This window comes from Rutidosis leptorrhynchoides, chromosome 3 (assembly GCF_046630445.1).
Source record: "Rutidosis leptorrhynchoides isolate AG116_Rl617_1_P2 chromosome 3, CSIRO_AGI_Rlap_v1, whole genome shotgun sequence".
In the NCBI taxonomy this organism is placed as follows: domain Eukaryota; kingdom Viridiplantae; phylum Streptophyta; class Magnoliopsida; order Asterales; family Asteraceae; genus Rutidosis; species Rutidosis leptorrhynchoides.
Genome location: NC_092335.1, coordinates 507454970 through 507477147, shown reverse-complemented (window position 1 = coordinate 507477147; position 22178 = coordinate 507454970). Strand labels below are relative to the sequence as shown.

Below are 22178 nucleotides of genomic sequence, written 5' to 3'. Positions count from 1 at the left end.
AAACATTTGAAATAAAACCTTTTTGATGTCACACACAGTTGAAACCTGACATCACTGATTACAAATAGTTTAACACTTGACATTTGCTGTATGCAAACTTTTGACATTAAACCTTGGTGTTTTAAACTGATAAACGTTTACTGATTTCTAAATACTGATTTTCGAATACCGATTACTGATAAATGATTTTGATAGCTGATTTTCAATAAACGATTTATGGAAACTATTTTATGAAATATATGATGAACTATTTACTTAAACCTGTAGATTCACTCAACTTCATGTTGACCCGTTTTGCATGTTTTATCTCAGGTATTAATTGTTTCCGCTGTACAACTTTGCTATTACATAGAAGTCAAGCCAAGCACTGGGACCAGAGTTAACATTCCATTAATGGATTTTGACAGGGTGTTATAGAAGATAAGAACAAAGCAAGGAAGATCCGAGTAAAAGCACCAACATACAAACTAATGAATGGAAGGCTATACCGGAGATCATTCCTAACGACATGGATTCGATGTGTTAGACCCAATCAAGCTTTGATCATTATACAGGACAGGCACGAAGGAATATGTGGCCTACATGCAACCCCTCGATCAGTAGTAACGAAAATCATGAGAACGGGATACTACTGGCCAACCATGCATCAAGACACAGTGTCAACATTGCAAACGTGCGAATCCTGTCAAATCCATGTGAAAGTACAAAATCAACCCAAGAAAGAATTAGTCTTCATCACATCTACCTGGCCCTTCAAGAAATGGGGAATTGATATTGTGCACTATAAGAAAAACGGGCTTATAGGACCAATATTTATTTGGTCAAAAATGAAAAGGTCCTAAAAAAACTACATATTAGGACCATTATTTCAGGGTCCTAACAGGGTCATGGAAAGGGTCCAAACAGACTACCTTTTAGGACCTTTTAGTAACTATGTCCTATATGTTGATTGACGGAATTTACTTATGGTCCTAAAAGGTATAACTAATAGGACACATTTTCAAAGGTCCTATCATAACTTGTGACCTTTTTAAAAAGGGTCCTATAATGGGATTAAATAGGACCCTTATTAATGGTGTCCTATATGTTGATTGACGGAATTTACTTAGGGTCCTAAAAGGTATAACTAATAGGACACTTTTTCAAATGTCCTATCATAACTTGTGACATTTTTAAAAAGGGTCCTATAATGAGATTAAATAGGACCTTTTATTAATGGTGTCCTATATGTTGATTGACGGAATTTACTTAGGGTCCTAAAAGGTATAACTAATAGGACACTTTTTAAAGGTCCTATCATAAGTTGTGACATTTTTAAAAAGGGTCCTATAATGGGATTAAATATGACCTTTTATTAATGGTGTCCTATATGTTGATTGACGGAATTTATTTAGGGTCCTAAAAGGTATAACTAATAGGACACTTTTTAAAGGTCCTATCATAAATTGTGACATTTTTAAAAAGGGTCCTATAATTGGATTAGATATGACCTTTTAGTAATGGTGTCCTATATGTTGGTTGACGAAATTTATTTAGGGTCCTAAAAGGTAAAACTAATAGGACACTTTTTAAAGGTCCTATCATAACTTGTGACATTTTTAAAAAGAGTCCTATAATGGGATTAAATGGGACCTTTTATCAATGGTGTCCTATATGTTGATTGATGGAATTTACTTAGGGTCCTAAAAGGTATAACTAATAGTACACTTTTTAAAGGTCCTATCATAACTTGTGACATTTTTAAAAAGGGTCCTATAATGGGATTAAATAGGACCTTTTATTAATGGTGTCCTATATGTTGATTGACGGAATTTATTTAGGGTCCTAAAAGGTATAACTAATATGACACTTTTTAAAGGTCCTTTCATAAATTGTGACATTTTTAAAAATGGTCCTATAATTGGATTAAATAGGACCTTTTAGTAATGGTGTCCTATATGTTGGTTGACGGAATTTATTTAGGGTCCTAAAAGGTATAGCTAATAGGACACTTTTTAAAAGTCATATCATAACTTGTGACCTTTCTAAAAAGGGTCCTATAATGGGATTAAATAGGACCTTTTATTAATGGTGTCCTATATGTTGATTGACGGAAATTAATTAGGGTACTAAAATGTACAACTAGTAGGACACTTTTTAAAGGTCCTATCATAACTTGTGACATTTTAAAAAGGGTCTTATAATGGGATTAAATAGGACCTTTTATTAATGGTGTCCTATATATCGATTGACGGAATTTACTTAGGGTCCTAAAAGGTATAACTAATAGGACACTTTTTAAAGGTCCTATCATAACTTGTGACATTTTTAAAAAGGGTCCTATAATGGGATTATGTGACGAACCGGAAATTTCTGACCAAATTTAAACCTAACCTTTATATGTTTCCGACACGATAAGCAGAATTTGTAATGTTGAATCTCAAAAAGTTTGGAACTACATTCATGTAATCAATTACCATTTGACCGTGTTCGACGATTCACGAACAATTATGTGTATATAGATATGTATATATAATATATAATAACTGAAAACATTAACAAAGTATTTGATATATATGATACTTTACATGAACGTATTTGTTTCGATATATTTATCGACAGAATTAAGAGATAATATCAAATGATTGAATTATCAGATACATTATGATATGATTACGGGCCAATGTTATGAGGTCCACTGTGATTTAAGAAATCTATTCTTTTTGACAATATTCAGAAAATGGTAAAGTGATCTATAAGTAAGAACGTGGAGTGTAAATAACTTAGATGTTGGATATCGACAAGTTAAGTAACTCGACATTTTTCATTAAGATGATTTCATACGTTTATTAAACCTTTGGACTTTATCACATGCTTCACCAACAGACTGTAATTTAAAAACTTGAAATCTATTATGAATATATATAATCCTACTTTTCTAAAATGTTTTATGATATAACGATTTAAATTAATATTAAATATATTTATACGCGTATTATACGTACATAGTTTTATACTTTTTACTATACTTTAACTTTATCTTTACTTTACTTTTACTTTACTTTTACTTTACTTTAACTTTAATAATTCACTTTAATAATTCACTTTAATAATTCATACTTTAATAATTCACTTTAATAATTCATACTTTAATAATTCACTTTAATAATTCATACTTTAATAATTCACTTTAATAATTCATAATTTAATAATTCACTTTAATAATTTAAAAATTTATTATAAATAGAATTCAATAGGTTTCATTATTTCATAGAAACTTGAAAATATATTTCTCTAAACTCTCTTAATCGAATTACATATATATATTTACTTAGTATTATTTCAAGATATTATTAGTATACATAAAATACTACGACGGAGTTATATTCAGACGATTTCAAAATAAGTTTTCAAACGGGATAGAGCAAAGGAAATTATGGGTTATAGCTATGGAGGTTATGGGTATTGTTCGAGGGTATTGCTCGCGAGGTCAACCTAACGTTTATCATTTTCGTTGCGTCTACGTACTTTCCTGCAATATTGAATCACAATATTGATACGTGAGCATTCATATCTTATCTTTTATATATTAATTGTGTATCCCTGACTAGTGCTCGAGTATATATGATTATGCATGTTTGTATGCTTAGTTTCGTCGTTAAATAGTTTATGATAAATCACGAATTTGATACATATGCTACTGAGATAAGGTATATGATATGCATGTCGTTGAAAAGCTAAAGAAAAATTAATAACTTTTCATTTAGAAATCGTGTGGGTTCGATGAACGGATTAAAAGATATGGTCGACTGAATTATTATTAATTTTAATATTATTATTAAAACGATTATTATAATTGTTATCAGTTGATGTTATTACTAGAATTATCTTTATTACTAAAAATTAATATTTTTATTGAAACTATCATTTTATTATTTTTATCATTATTATTATTATTATCAATATTATTTAATCAAATAAATATGAGTATAAAGATATTTTTACCACACGTAATATAATTACATTAATAATACATACCACTATATTTTTATGATATTAAGTGAATTTTATAAATTTTATTACTTGAGATATATAAAAGTATATTTTTATCATATATGAATTTAAATATAAATTTTTATTTATTAATAAATGACTTGTATTATTTAGTATAATAAGATCTGATAAATATATTTAAATATATAAAACGACTATATATAAGTTATATAATAAACATGTATAGATTTTGAAAGTCATTTTGGGTCAAGTTGACTTTTGTTGACTTTTGCATGTCGGTCTCGAGCATTAGGATTGTGATACACTACGACTTGACCTAAATTGTTAGACAGATATTGACCAACATATAAATATATATACTTAATATAGGTTCGTGAATCCGAGACAAACCCTGCACTTGTTCAGTGCCATCATATACATAATTGCTACGAAATACAGTATTGTGAGTTTCATTTGCTCCCTTTTTAATTGCTTTTGCAATATATATTTTTGGGCTGAGAATACATGCGTTGTTTTATAAATGTTTTACGAAATAGACACAAGTACTAAAACTAATTCTACGTGGGTTTAAACCAGAAATATACCCTTAGCTTGGTAACATTAAACTACTTGTCTATGTACGGTAGGCGCGAATCCTAAAGATAGATCTATTGGGCCTGACAAACCCCATCCTGACTATGGGATGCTTTAGTACTTCGAGGTTATATTAAACACACCTGATCTGGTGTACTTCAGAGGGTAAAACATGAACGTTAAGGCTTGTTACGGGGTGCCTACAACTTATAGAATACTTTTATACACTTGCGAGTGTACATATATTTATAAACAGAAATCTTGTGGTCTATTACTATTACGGAAATGATTGATTATGATAAACTAATGAACTCACCAACCTTTTGGTTGACACTTTAAAGCATGTTTATTCTCAGGTATTAAAGAAATCTTCCGCTGTGCATTAGCTCATTTTAAGGATATTACTTGGAGTCATTCATGACATACTTTGAAAGACGTTGCATTCGAGTCGTTGAGTTCATCAAGATTAATATTAAGTCAATTATAGTTGGATGTAATATGAAATGGTATGCATGCCGTCAATTTTAGATGTAAAGAAAGTTTGTCTTTTAAAAATGAATGCAATGTTTGCAAAACGTATCATATAGAGGTTAAATACCTCGCGATGTAATCAACTATTGTGAATCGTTTATAATGTATATGAACGGGTCCTTTCAGATTAAATAGGACCTTATATTAATGGTGTCCTATATGTTGATTGACGGAATTTACTTAGGGTCCTAAAAGGTATAATTAATAGGACACTTTTTAAAGTTCCTATCATAACTTGTGACATTTTTAAAAAGGGTCCTATAATGGGATTAAATAGGACCTTTTATTTCTATTAACTCCAACATCATGAACTAGTAACAAACAATCAAGTGTTTTGTAAAAAGTAAAACAATCAAAGTGGAGCAGGGACTTGAACCCACGACATCCCCTTTACATACCAATATGACAACCGTTTGACCCATTATGTTAACCTGAAAGGTTTTTCTCTTTTTTTATACATAAAACAGCTAAGGTATAACTAATAGGACACTTTTTTAAAGGTCCTATGATAACTTGTGACCTTTTAAAAAGGGTCCTATAATGAGAAGATCCAATGACTTAATAGAACGTTTTTGTAATCTCTAGTTCAAATCTCAAGTTCAAACAACCAAAAGCAAACAACATAAATTTGTTCAAAGTTAATATTACAAAGTAGTAACTAGTAATAGATTAATGGAACATGTTTGGTACCAATCAAAAACCATAACCAAAAGGACGATTACATTGTTTCAAGTTGCAAAGATGCACTAACAACTTACAAACATAATATGACATAAATTGTTTCAACCTGACAGAATTACTTAGTTTCACCAGCCATAAATACAAAGATGCAATTAAAAACTAGCCAACCATAAATTGTTTCAAGAAGTTCAAACATAACAGTTTTATAAAACAAGTTTCTTTCATATCAAAGTTCAATTAAAGTGCTTCAATCTTGATCATTAGCTGCTTGAGGAGTACCATCACTTCTGTCACCATCTGATACCGTATGCGGGGGTGAAGGAAATGAATATCCTAGTTGCTTAATTAAAAAACTGAGTGCATCGTTTGACCATTTAACCTGTGCAGCTAGTGTGGCAGGTGTTGTAGATTCACTATGTGAATTGGTTGCCATTTTCATAGTAGGATCAACAAAACACAAAGGATCGTCCTTCTCTACTATTTCTAGCTTTCTTAATAGTTGTTCATCAAAAAATTTAGTATTTCCCACAACTTCCATGCCATTCAAAGCCTCCTGAGTGACAACCTCTAACCCAATTGCTAACTGGGTGACATATGCTCCTCCACACATGGCACTATTGACACACTTCCCCGGGCCCTTATACAGAAACTTTGCAAGACACCTTGCCACATTACAAGACTTGTTCTCAACAATACAATACGATACATGTAAAATAGGTCATCCTGAGTGACAAGGTTAGTGAAAGTGCCTAGCTGATTAATAGTTTCAGCTACAGCTCGATAGAGGATCTTGTAGGAAGGGCTAGGGATGTGTGTGGCTGAGGTATTTTTTCCGTATTCCTCAGTACCAATGGATTTCCAAAATTCTCCAGCCAACGCATCAGATGGCCAACCAGTTAAACCATACTTAAAGTCGTCACCCGCCACTTCCTCATCAGTATATAGTTTCATATAAAGAGCAAAATCAGAAAATGACAGATTGTAGTTCTTACCACCTAAAGTGAAGGACATGGCTGACTTTGACTTCACGTCATCCGTGTATTGGTAGAATCGGTAGGTGATGTAGAACTCAAGGACGAGTGGTTTATACACATTTTGGCTTGTGTCAAATAAGCTTTTCCAGGCTGGAGTACACCATTGTTTGAAAACATCAGCCACATTAAGTTTTTCAAGAGTTGGCCACCACAAAGTTCAAGGTCCCACAAACCTGACCTTATTTTGTAGTTGTTCTAACGTCGCTGCAGGTTTAACTGAAAGTGGTATTGCAGATGCTTCAGTTGTTGATGTAGTCTTCTTTGGTCTCCCTCTTTTCTGTAATTTTAAATGAAAATAAATCAACATAAATAAGTAAACACGTGTATAGATTTAGTACATATATACCAAACATTAGAAAGTATATAAGGTAGTTGTAAACATTACCCTTTTAGGAACTTCAAGGTTTTGATCATCTTTTCGACTGGATGGCTCCTTATCAGCATTAAACATAACTTCATTTTCAGAATCAGATGGCGACATATACTCTCCATCTGGATCAGACCTATCAACCTCCTTCTCTTTACCTTTCCTCGATTTACATCCATTTCCCATATCCTTTAAACATTTGGCAAAATGTTTTAGTCCCAAAGATTCCACTTTGTCTTTGTTTCTTTAATCCTTTGTTGTCTCAAAGCTTCATAATTAGTTGAACCACGGGTTTGCCGTTTGTTTGTTGCTGGCATTTGCTTCTTTTCTTTGGGTTTTTCCTGCATTAAAAATATAATTAAGTAAAATAAATTAGTGTCAATGTTTTGCAATACTAGTCTGCACATTATCAACCTAACTGATTGTAATTAATGAACTGTGAAAATATACATCACCGATCATGCTATGCCTATACATAATAATTCATTTTTTTTTAAATTTTTTTTGTATTTTTTTTTAAATTTTTTTTGTATTTTTTTTTTACTCTACTAATATTATTACCATAGTTAGATACAGTACTATTTTACCTGGAGCTCGAGTGGAGCATCACTGGGTGGTTGTGTCGCAGATCAAGTTGTATCCTTTTATGCATTGGTTTGTGGCTTTTCAGTGTTACCAACAAACCGCAAAGGAGCATCCTTCTCCACTATTTCCAGCTTTCTTAAGTAATCTTCCTCAATAAACTTAGTATAGGCTATTACTTTCAACCGCTTCAAATCTTCCTCATTCACCACCCGTAAACCAATAGCTAACCGGGTTATAAACGCACCTCCACACATTTTACTACTTTCACTCCTCCACATGCAGTTATACAAGAACTTTCCAAGACACTTAGCCAAATTACAAGGCTTGTTATGAACAATACAGTACATGTAAAATAGGTCCTTATAATTGACAAGGTTAGTGCAACTGCCTCGCTGATTAATTGTTTCAGCCACAGCACGATGCAGGATCCTATAGACGGGGCTAAGGATATGATTGTCTGATATGTTGTTTGTAAACTTCACAGAACCAAAACATGACCAAAATTCTTCAGATGACTCATCAGCGGGCCAACCAGTTATACCAGACTTAAATGATTCACTTTCCACTTCCTCGGCTGTATATATTTTCATAGCAACACCAAACTCAGAAAACGAAAGATTGAACTTCTTACCACATAAACTGAAAGACATGGCTGACTTTGATGTCACGTCCTCAGTGTTTAAGTTTAACCGGTAAGTGCTAAAGAACTCATAGACGAGTTCTTCATACACATTGTGCGATATATAAAAAAACCAATCCCAAGTAGGAGAACACCATTTGCTGAATATAGAACCCACATTAACACCGCCCACAGTAAGACGACACAGAGTTGGCCAATACAATCTACGATGGCCCAAAAAGTTTTTGATCTTCTTAAGCTGTTCCAAAGTCACTGCAGGTGGAATTGAAATTTGTACAGCAGACGTATGGGTTGGTTCTGTAGTCTTCTTTGATTTTCCCCTTTGCTGGAATTATAAAAAAAGTTAACGAACATAAATAAGTTAGCATGTGTATAGATTTTGCTCATACCGAACATTATGGAATACATATAATAATTAGTAAAGGTCAATTAGGTAACCTTAAAAGGTATTATATGATGTATGTAGTAATTAGTTACTCAATTGTATGATACAACAACCATCATGCTATTTCTATTTAAAATATTACGAGTATTATAAGCGTTACCTTTTTAGGGTCGTTAGCATCTGCACTATCATCAGAATCGCTCAGAAATAGAGCTTGTGGCTCTTTTTGGCTGATCTTTTTTCCATTATAATCTTTTGTGGGTTTGTCGTTGTTCCAAATTCTCACTGATCTGCGTTTTTTGACTTTGGGTTCTTGTACAGCAGCTGCTTGGTTTGTGTGTGTATGTTTTCTTTTTTTTCAATTGTTCTTTTTGCCATTGTCTTTAGCCTACCCATTTTCTGCAAACAGAAAATTAAATTAGTTAATTAATCATGAAAAAGTAAGTAAAAAGTCAATCAAATGTTGACAGAAAGTGAAAAGGTATTATGTATTAGTATGTCACAATAAACCCAACTTATAAACAACATACGCATACACATACACATGAAAATTGACATACCATTGTAACTAATGACAATCTTAATGTACATAAATTATTAGTAACTATAAAAAGGGTAAAGTTGATGTTAAAATAATGCATGTAATGTTTTGTGAATCAAATCAACCGATTCTACATTACATTAACATTACAACTGACCACTAATTACTGGTAGATGTTTTATTTTATACATAATCGACTCACAAATCAGCCCTAATTAAGTCAGAATTATGCATTTAACGGGTTGTTAGTGCATATTAGTTATAATATATTGACTGATTATACATAATCAAGTTAACCCTCATAATTAAAACATGAATGTGAATGTGATCACAGCCCGGTTGTTAAATCTTCAAAACTGAGAAAAGGAAGTAGAGAATATGGTTCGGAAAGTTAACATACCTGTCGATTTCTTGAACGGTTTGAGATGTCGATGAATGAGGATGGTAGGTTGGATTTGATGGAGATAGTGTTGACGGAAATTTAGGATAAAAAACAACCCCAATTCTATAATGCCCGTTCAATAAACTTGGAACACATGGAAGTTTAATTTTTTAAAATTTTAGAATATTAGATTTTTATACATATATTTTAACATATATTTTTTTTATTCTATTTCTGTTCTATTTTATAATAATTGTATGTGATGACGCTGGGCACCCAAACTACAAACAAAAACAATTTTAGTGTGGTAAACTTACCATCAATCGATTACGACGTTATTGACTACACATCTAATGCTAATTTTATGCAATTACGCTAGTTATTTAACGGAGATCGTATTAAAATGAAAAAACAATGTATTTTGTAAAAGTTATAGATTGTCGACTATTAATTTTATAACGAACACATTTTCCAATAGAAAACGTATTCAATTAAAAGTACAATAAAGAAACCCGAAGTGGCTCGAACCCTATACACTAAACATGTAGAAATGTTCACATACAGAAATTACAATACTTTAAGGCCATGAATGGATAATGATAACAAACTATCGAAGGCAACACCACAGCCAGCAATACATAAGTAATAACAGATAAACTGAAGAAAAATAACAGAACATAGTTCATAATATCTTACATTATTCATAAGCAACACCATAAAACATAGTTCATAATATCTTAAACAATCCATAAGCAACACCATAAAACATAGTAAAACCTAGCATAATAATAGTCACAACGCAAACACTAATCAAAAACTGCTTATTTAGACAAAAAAAAATAGTACCATTGGAATAATAAACATATTTGTTTGATAACAAAAGTTCAAACTGCCTTAGAAGTTCCCTGAACCGTGCCCTCAGCATGTTATTTATGAGTGGATTGAGTAGCGGTACCATAAGTTCTCTAATCATCAGCAAGCATATGCGGTGGTGGATCAAATGAATATCCTTTTTTTAATCAAAAAGTAAACAGCTTTACTAAGCCATTGTAACTCGTCCGTGATGGAAGTGTCACGGGTATCTCCAGAAGCTACAATGGGAGGTGCATGTGGTTCAGTTTGTTTCTCACTTCTGCTTGGTGCTGACTTCTTTTTAGGGCCAACGCTTTTCTGTCATTAAAGAAAGTTAATGAATACAAATAAATAAGTAGAACACGTAAATATAAAAGAATAAGTTTAGGTCAATTAGGTAACCATATTAGCATATTTGTGAATAGTACCTTTGTCGGAACTTCAAATATTGTAGGTTCATCATGAGTAGTCGGCTCCTTATCACCATATAACATAGCTTCCGATTCAGTCCGAGGAACATATTCGCCATCTGAATCAGACGTGTCAATCTCTTTCTCGTTTTCTTTCTTTTTTTCCACCATGTATCGTACGGTTGAACGACTTAGCAATCTCTGGGAGTCTTAAAGCATTGTACTTCTTCTTATTCTCGCGAATCCTCTCTAATCTTGAAACTTCAACACCAACAACCACATCATCAGAATCAGAGTTACCATAAGTATCTCATACATTTTCTTCGCTGATGTTTTCCCTACTCAATCCTTTAGATGGTGTGGTACGATATGTGTGTTTGGGTAAAGTTGATGTGATATCAGGTGATAGAGGGGTATTTATTGCTCGTTCGTGCTTATTAGTCGAAGCAACGTTTTTTGGTGATGGCAAATGCTTTGTTGTATTCTATGTCTCCAATGTTTTCTTATTTTTTGTTTGTTTGATTTGTGTGGCATCATCAGAATCAGAGTCACTATTGAATATCTCTATAGATTTTTGTTGGCTATTCTTTGTACCATCTAACTTATTAGTACGTTTAGCGGCATTAGCAATTCTACAAGATCTTCGATTTTTTAATTCGGGTGATTCTGCAGAACTTGGTGGTTTAGGAAGGGTGGGTGGGGCTCCTTCTGGTGTGTTATGTCGTAATGGGATTGCTGGTTTAAAGAAGTCAACGATATGTGATCTGTTTTGTTTTTTGGAATTTGCGGATTTGTGTTTTTGATTTTGTGTTTGAGCAATTGATTGGTTACTTTTTCTTTTTGCCATTGTCTTTAATCTTCGTAAATTCTGCTAACACAACAATAGTGTATTGATAATGAAAAAATAAGTACAAAGTAATTCAAAACTTTAAAGCTAATTAAAATGTATTATTATTAGTAAATCATGTGTAAAAACCTGAACATATTTACAAAAATACACAAACAACAGATAATTGACATACCATGGGTAGTGTTATTTATTCATGTCAATCTTAATATTATACATAAAGTACTGGAGTTAAAGGAAAAGAATGAATATACATAAAGTAGCAGCAACTATACAAAGGTTAATTTTTAAGGCTACGTCAATGATAATACAATAATTTTAGAGATGTATCCAAAACAGATAATGAATATACCCATTCTTAGTATGACCTTATAAACATAAATAAATTAAGTGCATCCAATGGTTTATGGATTTACACCAATTGTAAAATCCTATATCATTAGATCTCATCAACACACTGAAACAGAAAATTGGCTAAGGATAGTTCGAATAACCCATAAGAAATTGTACTCAGCCATTAAAATGATGCATGCAATGTTTAAAGAATGAAACCTAATGTACCTAATCAGATGACTGATTATACCTAATCAAGTTAGCCATCATATTTAAAAACCAAATGTAATCACAAACTCATTGTTAAATAATCATACCTGAAAAAAGATGTACAAAAGATGGATTCGAAAGCTTACATACCTTTCGGTTTCGTGAAGACAGTCGTACTTGGAGGAGGTTTAGGTTTGATTTGATGGAGATAATTTGGAAGGATATTGAGGAAATTGTAACCATGATTCTTGGAGTTGAACTGGCGGGATTGTAGGAGTCATTTTTTAATTTTGGATATTATACTCCATGTAAATACATATTTTATTGTTAATTATTAATTTTAATTGTTTGTTTTAATTATTTTATGCAAAATTATCCCGTAACAATAATAAATGTTTGTTAGCTAATATAAGTAGTATACAAAAAAAAAAAAAAGGTGTAAACCATACTCACATGTAATATCATACTAATCCGTATCTTTTTTTCCTTTTAATTATTTTAATGAGTAATGATCGATGGTGTTTCCAAGAGATTATGGAGCGAAACAAAACTAAAAAATGGCGGCTTAAAAATGATTACGCTATATACTTACTTGATAAATATAAAAATATAAACACACAATCTTCTCAACTCTTCATCTACTCTCCATTTGAAAAAAATTAGTCACTTTCCAGGACACATTTGCTTTCTAATTCTTCTTAACTACACCATCGTCAATGGCGAATTCAGGTTAGTGTTTTTTCAAGAATAAACTTTAATTTAGTTTACATTTAACGAAAATCAACATATTCTAAACAAGGATTTTTGTTGTTTATCTTCATTTTTAATTATGTAGTGTATATGTAAGGTTGATCCAGCAAGGGTTAGTCTAGTTTCGTCTAATATTTGTTGTTATTGATAGTATAGGCTTGTGATGCTTTGTAATCGTTGATTAATTTTATTTAAGGGTTATCATCGCATATTATAATAAAAAAAAAATCAAACTATGGATCTTCACTTTATATTGGGTTAGGTGCTTTATTTACACATAAATCGGTTTAATCTCAAAAAAGTTATGTGTAATCAATAGCTGTGTTTTGCTTCACAGATACATACATGAAATTGTTTTTATTTGTTTGAATATTAAGCAAAATTGGATTGTCACAGATACACACAATGCTAAAGTATTTTGGATTTTCGATTGTATGAATTGTGTGTAATTTTACAATTGTTTGGTTTGTTTCTGTTGTTATCAATTGAGTATTCAAGTCTGCTTAACTTTACATATTGTGTAATGCTTTAAAGATTATTATGAAGTTTACTTTAAATAACACATAATAATAAATAGTATTACTGTATGCAAGTGCAGGCAATTGTCTTACTGACAGGGCGAAACGTGAAATTGCCAACCACCAGCTAAATGTGTTGGAAAGCCACAACCATTTGAGCACTGATGATATAGCATATGTCGTCGTGACTATACCACGGGGAACTTTTTGGGTGACCTATTTAAGTTTTAAGTTATAATATTGATTACCATTTAATTATATTTATTATTAAGAAATCATTAACAAATTTTTGACTGATATATTTCAATTGTTATTTAGGAGCTGCCTGAGGAGTTGAATCAACTAGAAGAGCTGAGACCCGATTGTAAGTATGATTGCTTCGATCTGGATGGGAGAACCCATAAATTTGGTGTGAAACAAGCAAGAGGTGTAACAAATAGGAAGATGGTAGTGTATTCAGGCTGGGTGACTTTTATAGGGGTGAATCAGTATCTTATTGGTGAGAAATGTTTGATTGGGTTCTCTCGTGCGTTAGAAAAGTTTTTTGTTGTCCTTGATGTACATCACCCTATAGGGTATTGATGTAAAACTTGTTTTTTGTTTGAATGGTATAAATGAATCGTTTGTTGTTGTTTAAATCATATAGTTGAAATACTTCTCATTTGACTGCCAATTAAGTACAAATCACTTAAGTTGCACCTACAGTATTTATTCTATACAATCATGGCCATTACTATATGATGATAAGGAATATCTTGCATGTACAAAATTACAACACAAAATCTGTTTTAACAAAGTCTGTCAAAATAACAACTAATAGAGAAGTATTTATTCTGGACAATCATGCCCAATACGCATCAGTTAAAATAGCATGTATGAGTAAATACATGTAATATTCTACCATATAGAAAATTACAACACAAAATCTGTTTTAACCAACTGACACAAAGTGAAAAACAATATAGACGACAGTCCATATCATGAAGCCTCATCAGCAACATCTTCGTCAAGTGTTTCACTTTGTAAGTTAGTATTTTCAACAACAGTCCCCTCTAAATCCCTTCTAACCATCTCAATATCCACATCCACATCTTTATCAGGACCCGTAGACGTTGCACTTTGTAAAAGCATTTCGACGTCAACATTTGTTTGCTCATCCATTTCATATGAATCCTTAGGCGTTGTCTTGATAACAATCTTCCATCCCTTGTGAACACGATCTTTGACATAAAACACCTATTGTGCTTGACTTGCTAATATGTAGGGCTCTTTATCAGGCTTCACACCTACAAAATTGAGTAGAGTAAATCCATTCTCATCAACTTTTTTCCTTGAACCATTAGAAATCCAATCACAGCGGAACAAAACTATTTTATTCTCAACAGAATACTGCAGCTCAATTATCTCTTTTATAACCCCATAGTATGTTACATCTCCAGTGACAGGATTGTTAACTCTAGTGCTCGAGAAGCTTTTTGTCATGGCCTCAAGAATAACACCACTATTCTGGGTTTTTCTTTTCCTTTCAACATCTTTTATGTGAAAACGGTAACCATTTACGATAAATCCTTTATATGTTTTGACAAATTCACATGGGCCATTTGACAAGTGCCTAAGGTCATCTGTAATGATATTATCCCCTATCTTATCCAGATGTGTAACCTGAAATTGTGCAACATATTTTTAAAAGATCCGCTACTTACCAATTGTTAGAGGGTTTGAAAAGATTAGTCCTTACACGTTTGGCAAACCACGAGCGAAAAGTCTGACTATGCAAGCGCTCCAGTTGCTGCTTACATAATTTTCTATTCTGATCACGTAAAATTTGTAGATGTTCTCTGCATTGTATAAATATGATGATGACAGCGTGTAAGGTCAATTGAGAAAATAATATAAATGTGAATTAAACAATATTTAATAATGTTACTCACGTTCTAAAAGAATCTAATTCGCTACAATTGAACAACACATAGGAATGTGCTTTATCCAAGGTCTCAAGGTCTAGCCGTGTTTCCACTGTAGCACCAATGGGTCTACCAGGCATTGAAAATATAGGTAAGACATCCTCGTTACCACCGTCATCGTAGTTTCTACTTTTCTTATTATGTATCGTCTCGACATCACTGGATAAGTACAGTGAACAAAATGCCAAACACTCCTCAGCTAAATATCCTTTGGCAATTGATCCTTCGGGTTTAGCCTTATTTTGCACGTATGATTTTAAGGTACCTAAATACTTGGGTGATAAGCAAGTATGTATGATCATGTTAGCAATAAAAATATTAAAAAAAAAAAAAATTACATCAATATAGTAATCACCAATTTATAAATGCACACCTTTCTATTGGATACATCCATCGGTAATGGACTGGTCCCCCTTGTTTGACTTCAGTAGTAAGATGAACTGAAAGATGAATCATGATGTCAAAGAATGATAGAGGAAAAATAATTTATAGCTCGCAAAGTATTTTTCCAATGTCATTTTACATTTGAACTAAATCATAAGGATTTAGAACCTTTGAGCATAGTTGTCTGTAGTATCGACATAGGTTCATCACAACAGAACGCACTTTCTTAGGTAATACATTTCGTACAGCAACTGGAAGCAGATGCTGCATCAAAATATGATTATCGTGGCTTTTAAGTCCCGACAGTTTTGGGGGTTTTTGTTGAACGCACCTTGAGATATTAGCTGAATATCCATCTGGTACTTTCACCCCCATAAGAACCTCACAAAATAGTTCTTTCTCTTTTTTATCCATTGTGAAACATGCAGGCGGCAGATACACTTTTCCATTTGGAAGGGGTGTAGGGTGAAGCTCGGATCTGATTTTCATTTCTTCTAAATCACGACGTGATTTTAAATGATCTTTGTTTTTTCCATCAAGATTCAGTAGCGATCCAAGGACACTGTCACAAACGTTTTTTTTTCTGTATGCATGACATCTAAATTGTGACGTATTAAGTTATCTTTCCAATATGGTAAATCAAAAAAAATACTTCTTTTCTTCCAGTTGTATGGTAGGGTAGGGTTAGTCTTCACAAGTTTTCTAAACTTGAATTCTCGAATACCCTGGAGCTGACCTAGAACTTGTTCCCCTGTTAAGCCTCGGGGTTGAATTTCAAATTCTTCCGTGTCATCAAAAGATTTTTTTTCCCGAAAAGGATGCAAAATTTCCAACCATAGACGATGTGCCATGTATATATGTTTCGAGCAGTGCTTTAATCGTGTTGATTTGGTATGCTTATGACATACGGGACAGGCATATTTACCTTTGGTGCTCCAACCCGATAAATTCGCATATGTAGGAAAGTCGCTTATTGTCCATAACAAACTAGCCCGCATATTAAAGGTGTTCTTTGTTGATGCGTCATAAGTCTCTACTTCAGTTTCCCACAACTCCTTTAACTCCTCAATTAAAGGTTGTAGATAGACATCTATATTATTACCTGGAGCCAATGGGCCAGGTATAAGTAAAGTTAAAAATAAATAAGGTTTTTTCATGCACATCCATGGAGGCAGATTATATGGCATCAAAACAACAGGCCATATACTATGTGAAACATTCATGTTTCCAAAAGGGTTAAACCCATCACTCGCTAACCCAAGCCTGACATTCCGAAGTTCCCTAGCAAAATCAGGATAGGTATGATCGATTGTTTTCCAAGCTGGTGAATCTGCCGGATGTCTCATAAACCATCTTTAGTGCGACTATCTGTATGCCATCTCATGGCCGCAGCAGATTCAGGTGTCATATATAACCTTTGCAACCGTGGTATGAGCAGAAAATAACGCAAAATCTTTACTCCTTTCTTCTTTTCTTTATCATTCGTACACCTTGACATTTTACATACATCACATTCTGTTTTGTCCTTTTTATCTTTCCAGTACAACATACAATCATTAGGACAAGCATCAATTTCTTGATAACCAAGTCCAAAGTCACTTATTATCTTCTTTAGTTCATATGTTGACTTTGGTATGGATGCATCTGGGAAGGCCACTCTTAAAAGATCAAGCATCATCTCAAAAGCCTTGTCACTACATTTACCAATACACTTGATATAATATAGCCTAACAATAAAGGAAAGAGCTGAGAACTTTTTACACCCAGGGTATAGTTCTTTCACAACATCTTCCAATCTATTATAAAACCTTTTCTCATGTATGTGTGGTATATTATCAGTTTCCTTTTCGTGGCTGTTATCATCAAATTCAGTTTCTTGGCTGTTATCATCAAATTCATGGAAGTAGTCATTCAGCATTCCTTGCATGTTATCTTCAAATTCAGTTCCTTCGGTATCCAACATAGGATCATATTTTGTTTTAGACACATAAGGTTCAAACTTATAACCTTTATAAAAACCATCAAGAATCAAATGATTTTTAGCAGCTGCACGACCCACCCACATCTGATTACCACATTTTACACACGGACATAATATCTCACCATTTTTACCTTTAGTAGAAAACATGTGATCAAGATAATTAACAAGACCTTCTTGGTATGGTTTCGATGCTCTTGAGCAACTCATCCAACTCGTTGCCATGCTACACCTGAATTAAAAAAATAGTCACAAATTTTTAACAAAATATTCATTGAACACTAGACTAGTTGATCAGATATTCATTAAACAACATTCACAAATATTAATTGATGTATATATGTAATATCACATAATATTGATTAAACATTCATTCATATATTCATACATACAAAAATCTACATGAACATATTCATTAATCATCATTCTATACATAATACAAATAAATATACATATACATGTGTAATCTATTTGACATTAAACAAAATAAGTTAAACAGAGACACAAAGTAACCATGTAAATTGGATTTCTGGATGGAATAATTCCGTAAGTGATAGCTTCTCTTGGTTTCTTTCCAACTCACGTAGAAACAGAATATAGATCTGTAACGCCCAGTAAAACACAATGAATATCGATAAAAAAAATTAAAAAAATTATATATCGGTTCCAACTCACGTACCAATAAGTCACGTAACTTCTTAAAATAAGTTGGTTTATTTCCTTTTTATTAGCAGATAATATTTGTGACAATATAATTTTATTATATTATCCTATAATTTCCATTTGTATGTTTGAAAAATATAATTAGTAAAAAATACATACTATTAACTTATCATTCATATTAATCATATATTAATATTTAATATACATATCATATCATCGTATTATAATTATACATATACAGATCAATTTAATTATAACTTTGCTTAGTTATGATTATGAACATTTACATATTCATCAATTATGAATGAACTATACAATTGGTAATTATAAGGTGATCAAATTGAAATCTAAGACTAAAATAGGTATTATGAGGCGATTATCATAAAAGGGTAAAATTGTCATTAAATGGAAAAATTATCATCAAATGGTAAATGGGTAACTCCAATATCGAAATTGCATGAGATATCTCATGTATATATTAGCTCATTTGAGGTCGGTTCTTCAGATTTTCCTATAAGCCACCAGAGGTTACCTTCTATGGGCTCCATGATTCGATGAGAACGTCAATGCACAATCATTTTATAATCCAATAATAACCGACATTTACCCTTTCATATACTATTGCACGATCGAGTACACTGCCCGTAAGTATAATGTGCAGTTTTATGGTTTAAGGTGAAATCATCATTATATGGTGAAATCATAATCAAAGGGTAATTTGGTCATTAGTTACTAAATTTATAATCAAGTATTATATAGTATAATCAAGTATTATGCTATGTATATTTGGTCATATTTGTAGTTAATTCCTTTTAGATACGTATATGAACTTCATATTTATCCCGCTAGCTAAACAAGGATCTTTATAACAGGATCTTTTCCTCGATAAGATAAATAAGAAGAAACAAAATACAATAGGCAATCCCGGACATCGCTCGAAACCAGTAAACTAAACCTAACAACTTTATACGTTAAATTATCATCTAATAGTATATTGTTAATTATGAGGTTATTAAATTATCAAGAAATGGTAATTATTTAGTTACTATGAGGTTTTTCAAATTTTCGGCATATAAGGGTAAATTAGGCATTATGAGTTTAAAATATCATCAAACCGGTAAAATTATCATTTAATGGTAAAATTATCCTCAAAGGTTAAATTGGTCATTATAGTACTTTAACAATTTTGGTTGAGTGGTGCCTGGAATATGATATGTTTTACATTGTTTAATATGCAATAAAGGATAGCCAGTTGTTATCAATAGACGGTAGTTTGCAATAAAGTTCGATATTTAATTACATACATGTTAAGCAACGCTTAATTACATATACGGTAGTTTAATCAAGTAATCTTAACAACGTTGCCGATTGTATCATAACACAAATACACAATATAGCTAGCACAACATTCTGCATCTAGTGTAGATTAAACGGGTTACATCCAAGTATGTTTTCTAACACCAACCAGTTGGAACTCACCGATGTCACCTTTCCATACAACTTCACACACATCACGCGGGTTTAAATTATTATCTCCTACAAATTTGAGCCAACCACCGTACACGTAGCGATTTGGCAGATTCTTGGTTTTATCTTCTTTAGCATACCAATGAAATAGGTCACCTTGAGCATTTCTGTAAATGACAGTACAACCGTCGTTTACTCCACGAAGACCAACAAATGCAGACGGGAATTCCTACGAAAAATGAAAGTACAATTGGAAAGTAAAATGCATTAAATCTAAAGTTGTGTTATATATTGTGAGCATATAATATTGAAATTTAATACCATAAGAGAGTGTAAGAAGCATACCAAGTAACGTCCATATGGCACCAAAAAAAAACTGTTATGTCGTCAGACTCGACATCAGGTTCTTGTTTCATTTCTTCATCAGTTTCAGTAATATTATAAACACTTGAGGTTGATTTGTTTGCAGCTGTTTGTATCTCCACCACGCATTTTATGTCTGGAGTTATCCACTCACACCCATCATAACCGTACATGACCATATGAAAGTTGATATCATCAATTTTATACATAATTAAACAATCATCAGTTTTAAGCATAAGATCTTCCATAACTTGTTTCCACCCAGCTGTAAACACCATTTCATTAGATGGGCCTAACTGAACCTCTACCTTTACTCTATAGCATCCAAGTGAGTTTATGAAAACGTTGGTTGTTTGGAATTCAGGCAGAGAATAGCAACAGGACCATTGTTCAGGCAAGTGCTGTAATCATGTAAAGCAATATCCTTCTATTTTAAACTAATATTATTTTAATAGCAATTAGAATTAAATATGAGGTATGTAGATCAAATGAGAATACCAGTTCTGTAAGCTCGGAATCAGTTATGGGTTTGATGAAAGAAGGGTATCGCCGGTATGGAGAACGGTTGAACAGCTTAAGATGAAATCCAGTAGGGTTGTTGAGTAGTGCTTGATCGAAATAGTTTGTTTGGCACATATCACGTCCATAAACCACCAAATCCCATTTAGTAACCTCAATGGCAGTGAAGCATATTGTATGACCATAGCTTAAATTGAGTTGTTGCATAATCTTAGACCACCCGGTTGTTATGAAACCCCTTTCACCCGTGTTGACAATTTTCAATTTGATTAAATCCGTGTTACTGTAAACAGATATGTTCCTTGAAGACCAAGATTTAGGAAATAGCCTATTGATAAAATCTGTTGGCAACATCTGTACAAAATATTTAACGATTATACAATAACCAAAAAGGAGAAATCTGCAATGCATATAATACGTAATTACCTATATATCTATTATTAGTGAATTAAAAATAATTACCAGTTGTTTAGTGTCTTGGGGATTGATGACGTGAACAAACGAAGGTGGCCCACCATAGTTTCTCATGTTTTTTGCTGATGTGTAATATCACCATATAACAATAAAATTAATATGTCAGTGTTGGGAAGAAAAAAGTGTTACATGTACTAAGTTCAACCATTAGATCAACATAATAACTAAAGGTATTTACATACAAGAAAATGTAGAAATCTAATAAACATTTCACAATTATACATTTACCTAATAAAAGTATTCCAGTATTGCTGAAAATACAAAGCGACATACTAAAATTACAGTTGTTGAACAACAGAAAACATAATGCTAAACAACTTATGGATAGATACCTTTGTGAAACCCATATGATATAGATGTGATATAATGTTACTGTAATACTAAAGTTTATGTTTAACCTAAACACATGAACCCTTGGTACTAAAAACACGAAAAACCCTAATTTTAGAAAATACCATGCAGATAAATTACATTGTTGTAATGACCCACACTTTTTCGATCGTTCTATACTTATAAGATTAATATTTATATAAATTAAACCTTACCAACATGATAAGCAATTCAAATTGTTGAGACTTATGTTTTCAAAGAGAGTTTTACACAACGATTGACCGTCTAGTTTGACCGATGATATCACGAACTATACAATATATGATAATTATACGTTTGTGTATATATATGTATATATACATATTTAACATGATCTAAGGATGTTTTAATATCTCATTTTGTAT

General features: G+C 32.3%; 1 protein-coding gene across 1 annotated transcript; it reads right to left on the bottom strand.

Annotated features, from left to right (window-relative positions):
* Nucleotides 1-14868: 14868 nt before the first annotated feature.
* Nucleotides 14869-17326, bottom strand: LOC139901834 (uncharacterized). The gene is made up of 5 exons (XM_071884507.1): nucleotides 16689-17326; nucleotides 16149-16578; nucleotides 15564-15832; nucleotides 15371-15470; nucleotides 14869-15294 (listed from the first exon to the last, which is right to left on the bottom strand). Exons 1-5 carry the CDS (start codon nucleotides 17324-17326, stop codon nucleotides 14869-14871), a joined length of 1863 nt encoding a protein of 620 aa, XP_071740608.1.
* Nucleotides 17327-22178: the final 4852 nt, after the last annotated feature.

Bases quoted from the DNA above. Each gene is read 5' to 3' on its own strand.
- LOC139901834 (XM_071884507.1), bottom strand. From the start codon at position 17,326: ATGAGACATCCGGCAGATTCACCAGCTTGGAAAACAATCGATCATACC. The intron at 15,833-16,148 runs GTTCTAAATCCT...GTGCAAAATAAG, and splicing joins ACAGACAACTATGCTCAAAG to GCTAAACCCGAAGGATCAAT. The intron at 15,471-15,563 runs GTGAGTAACATT...TATACAATGCAG, and splicing joins GAATTAGATTCTTTTAGAAC to AGAACATCTACAAATTTTAC.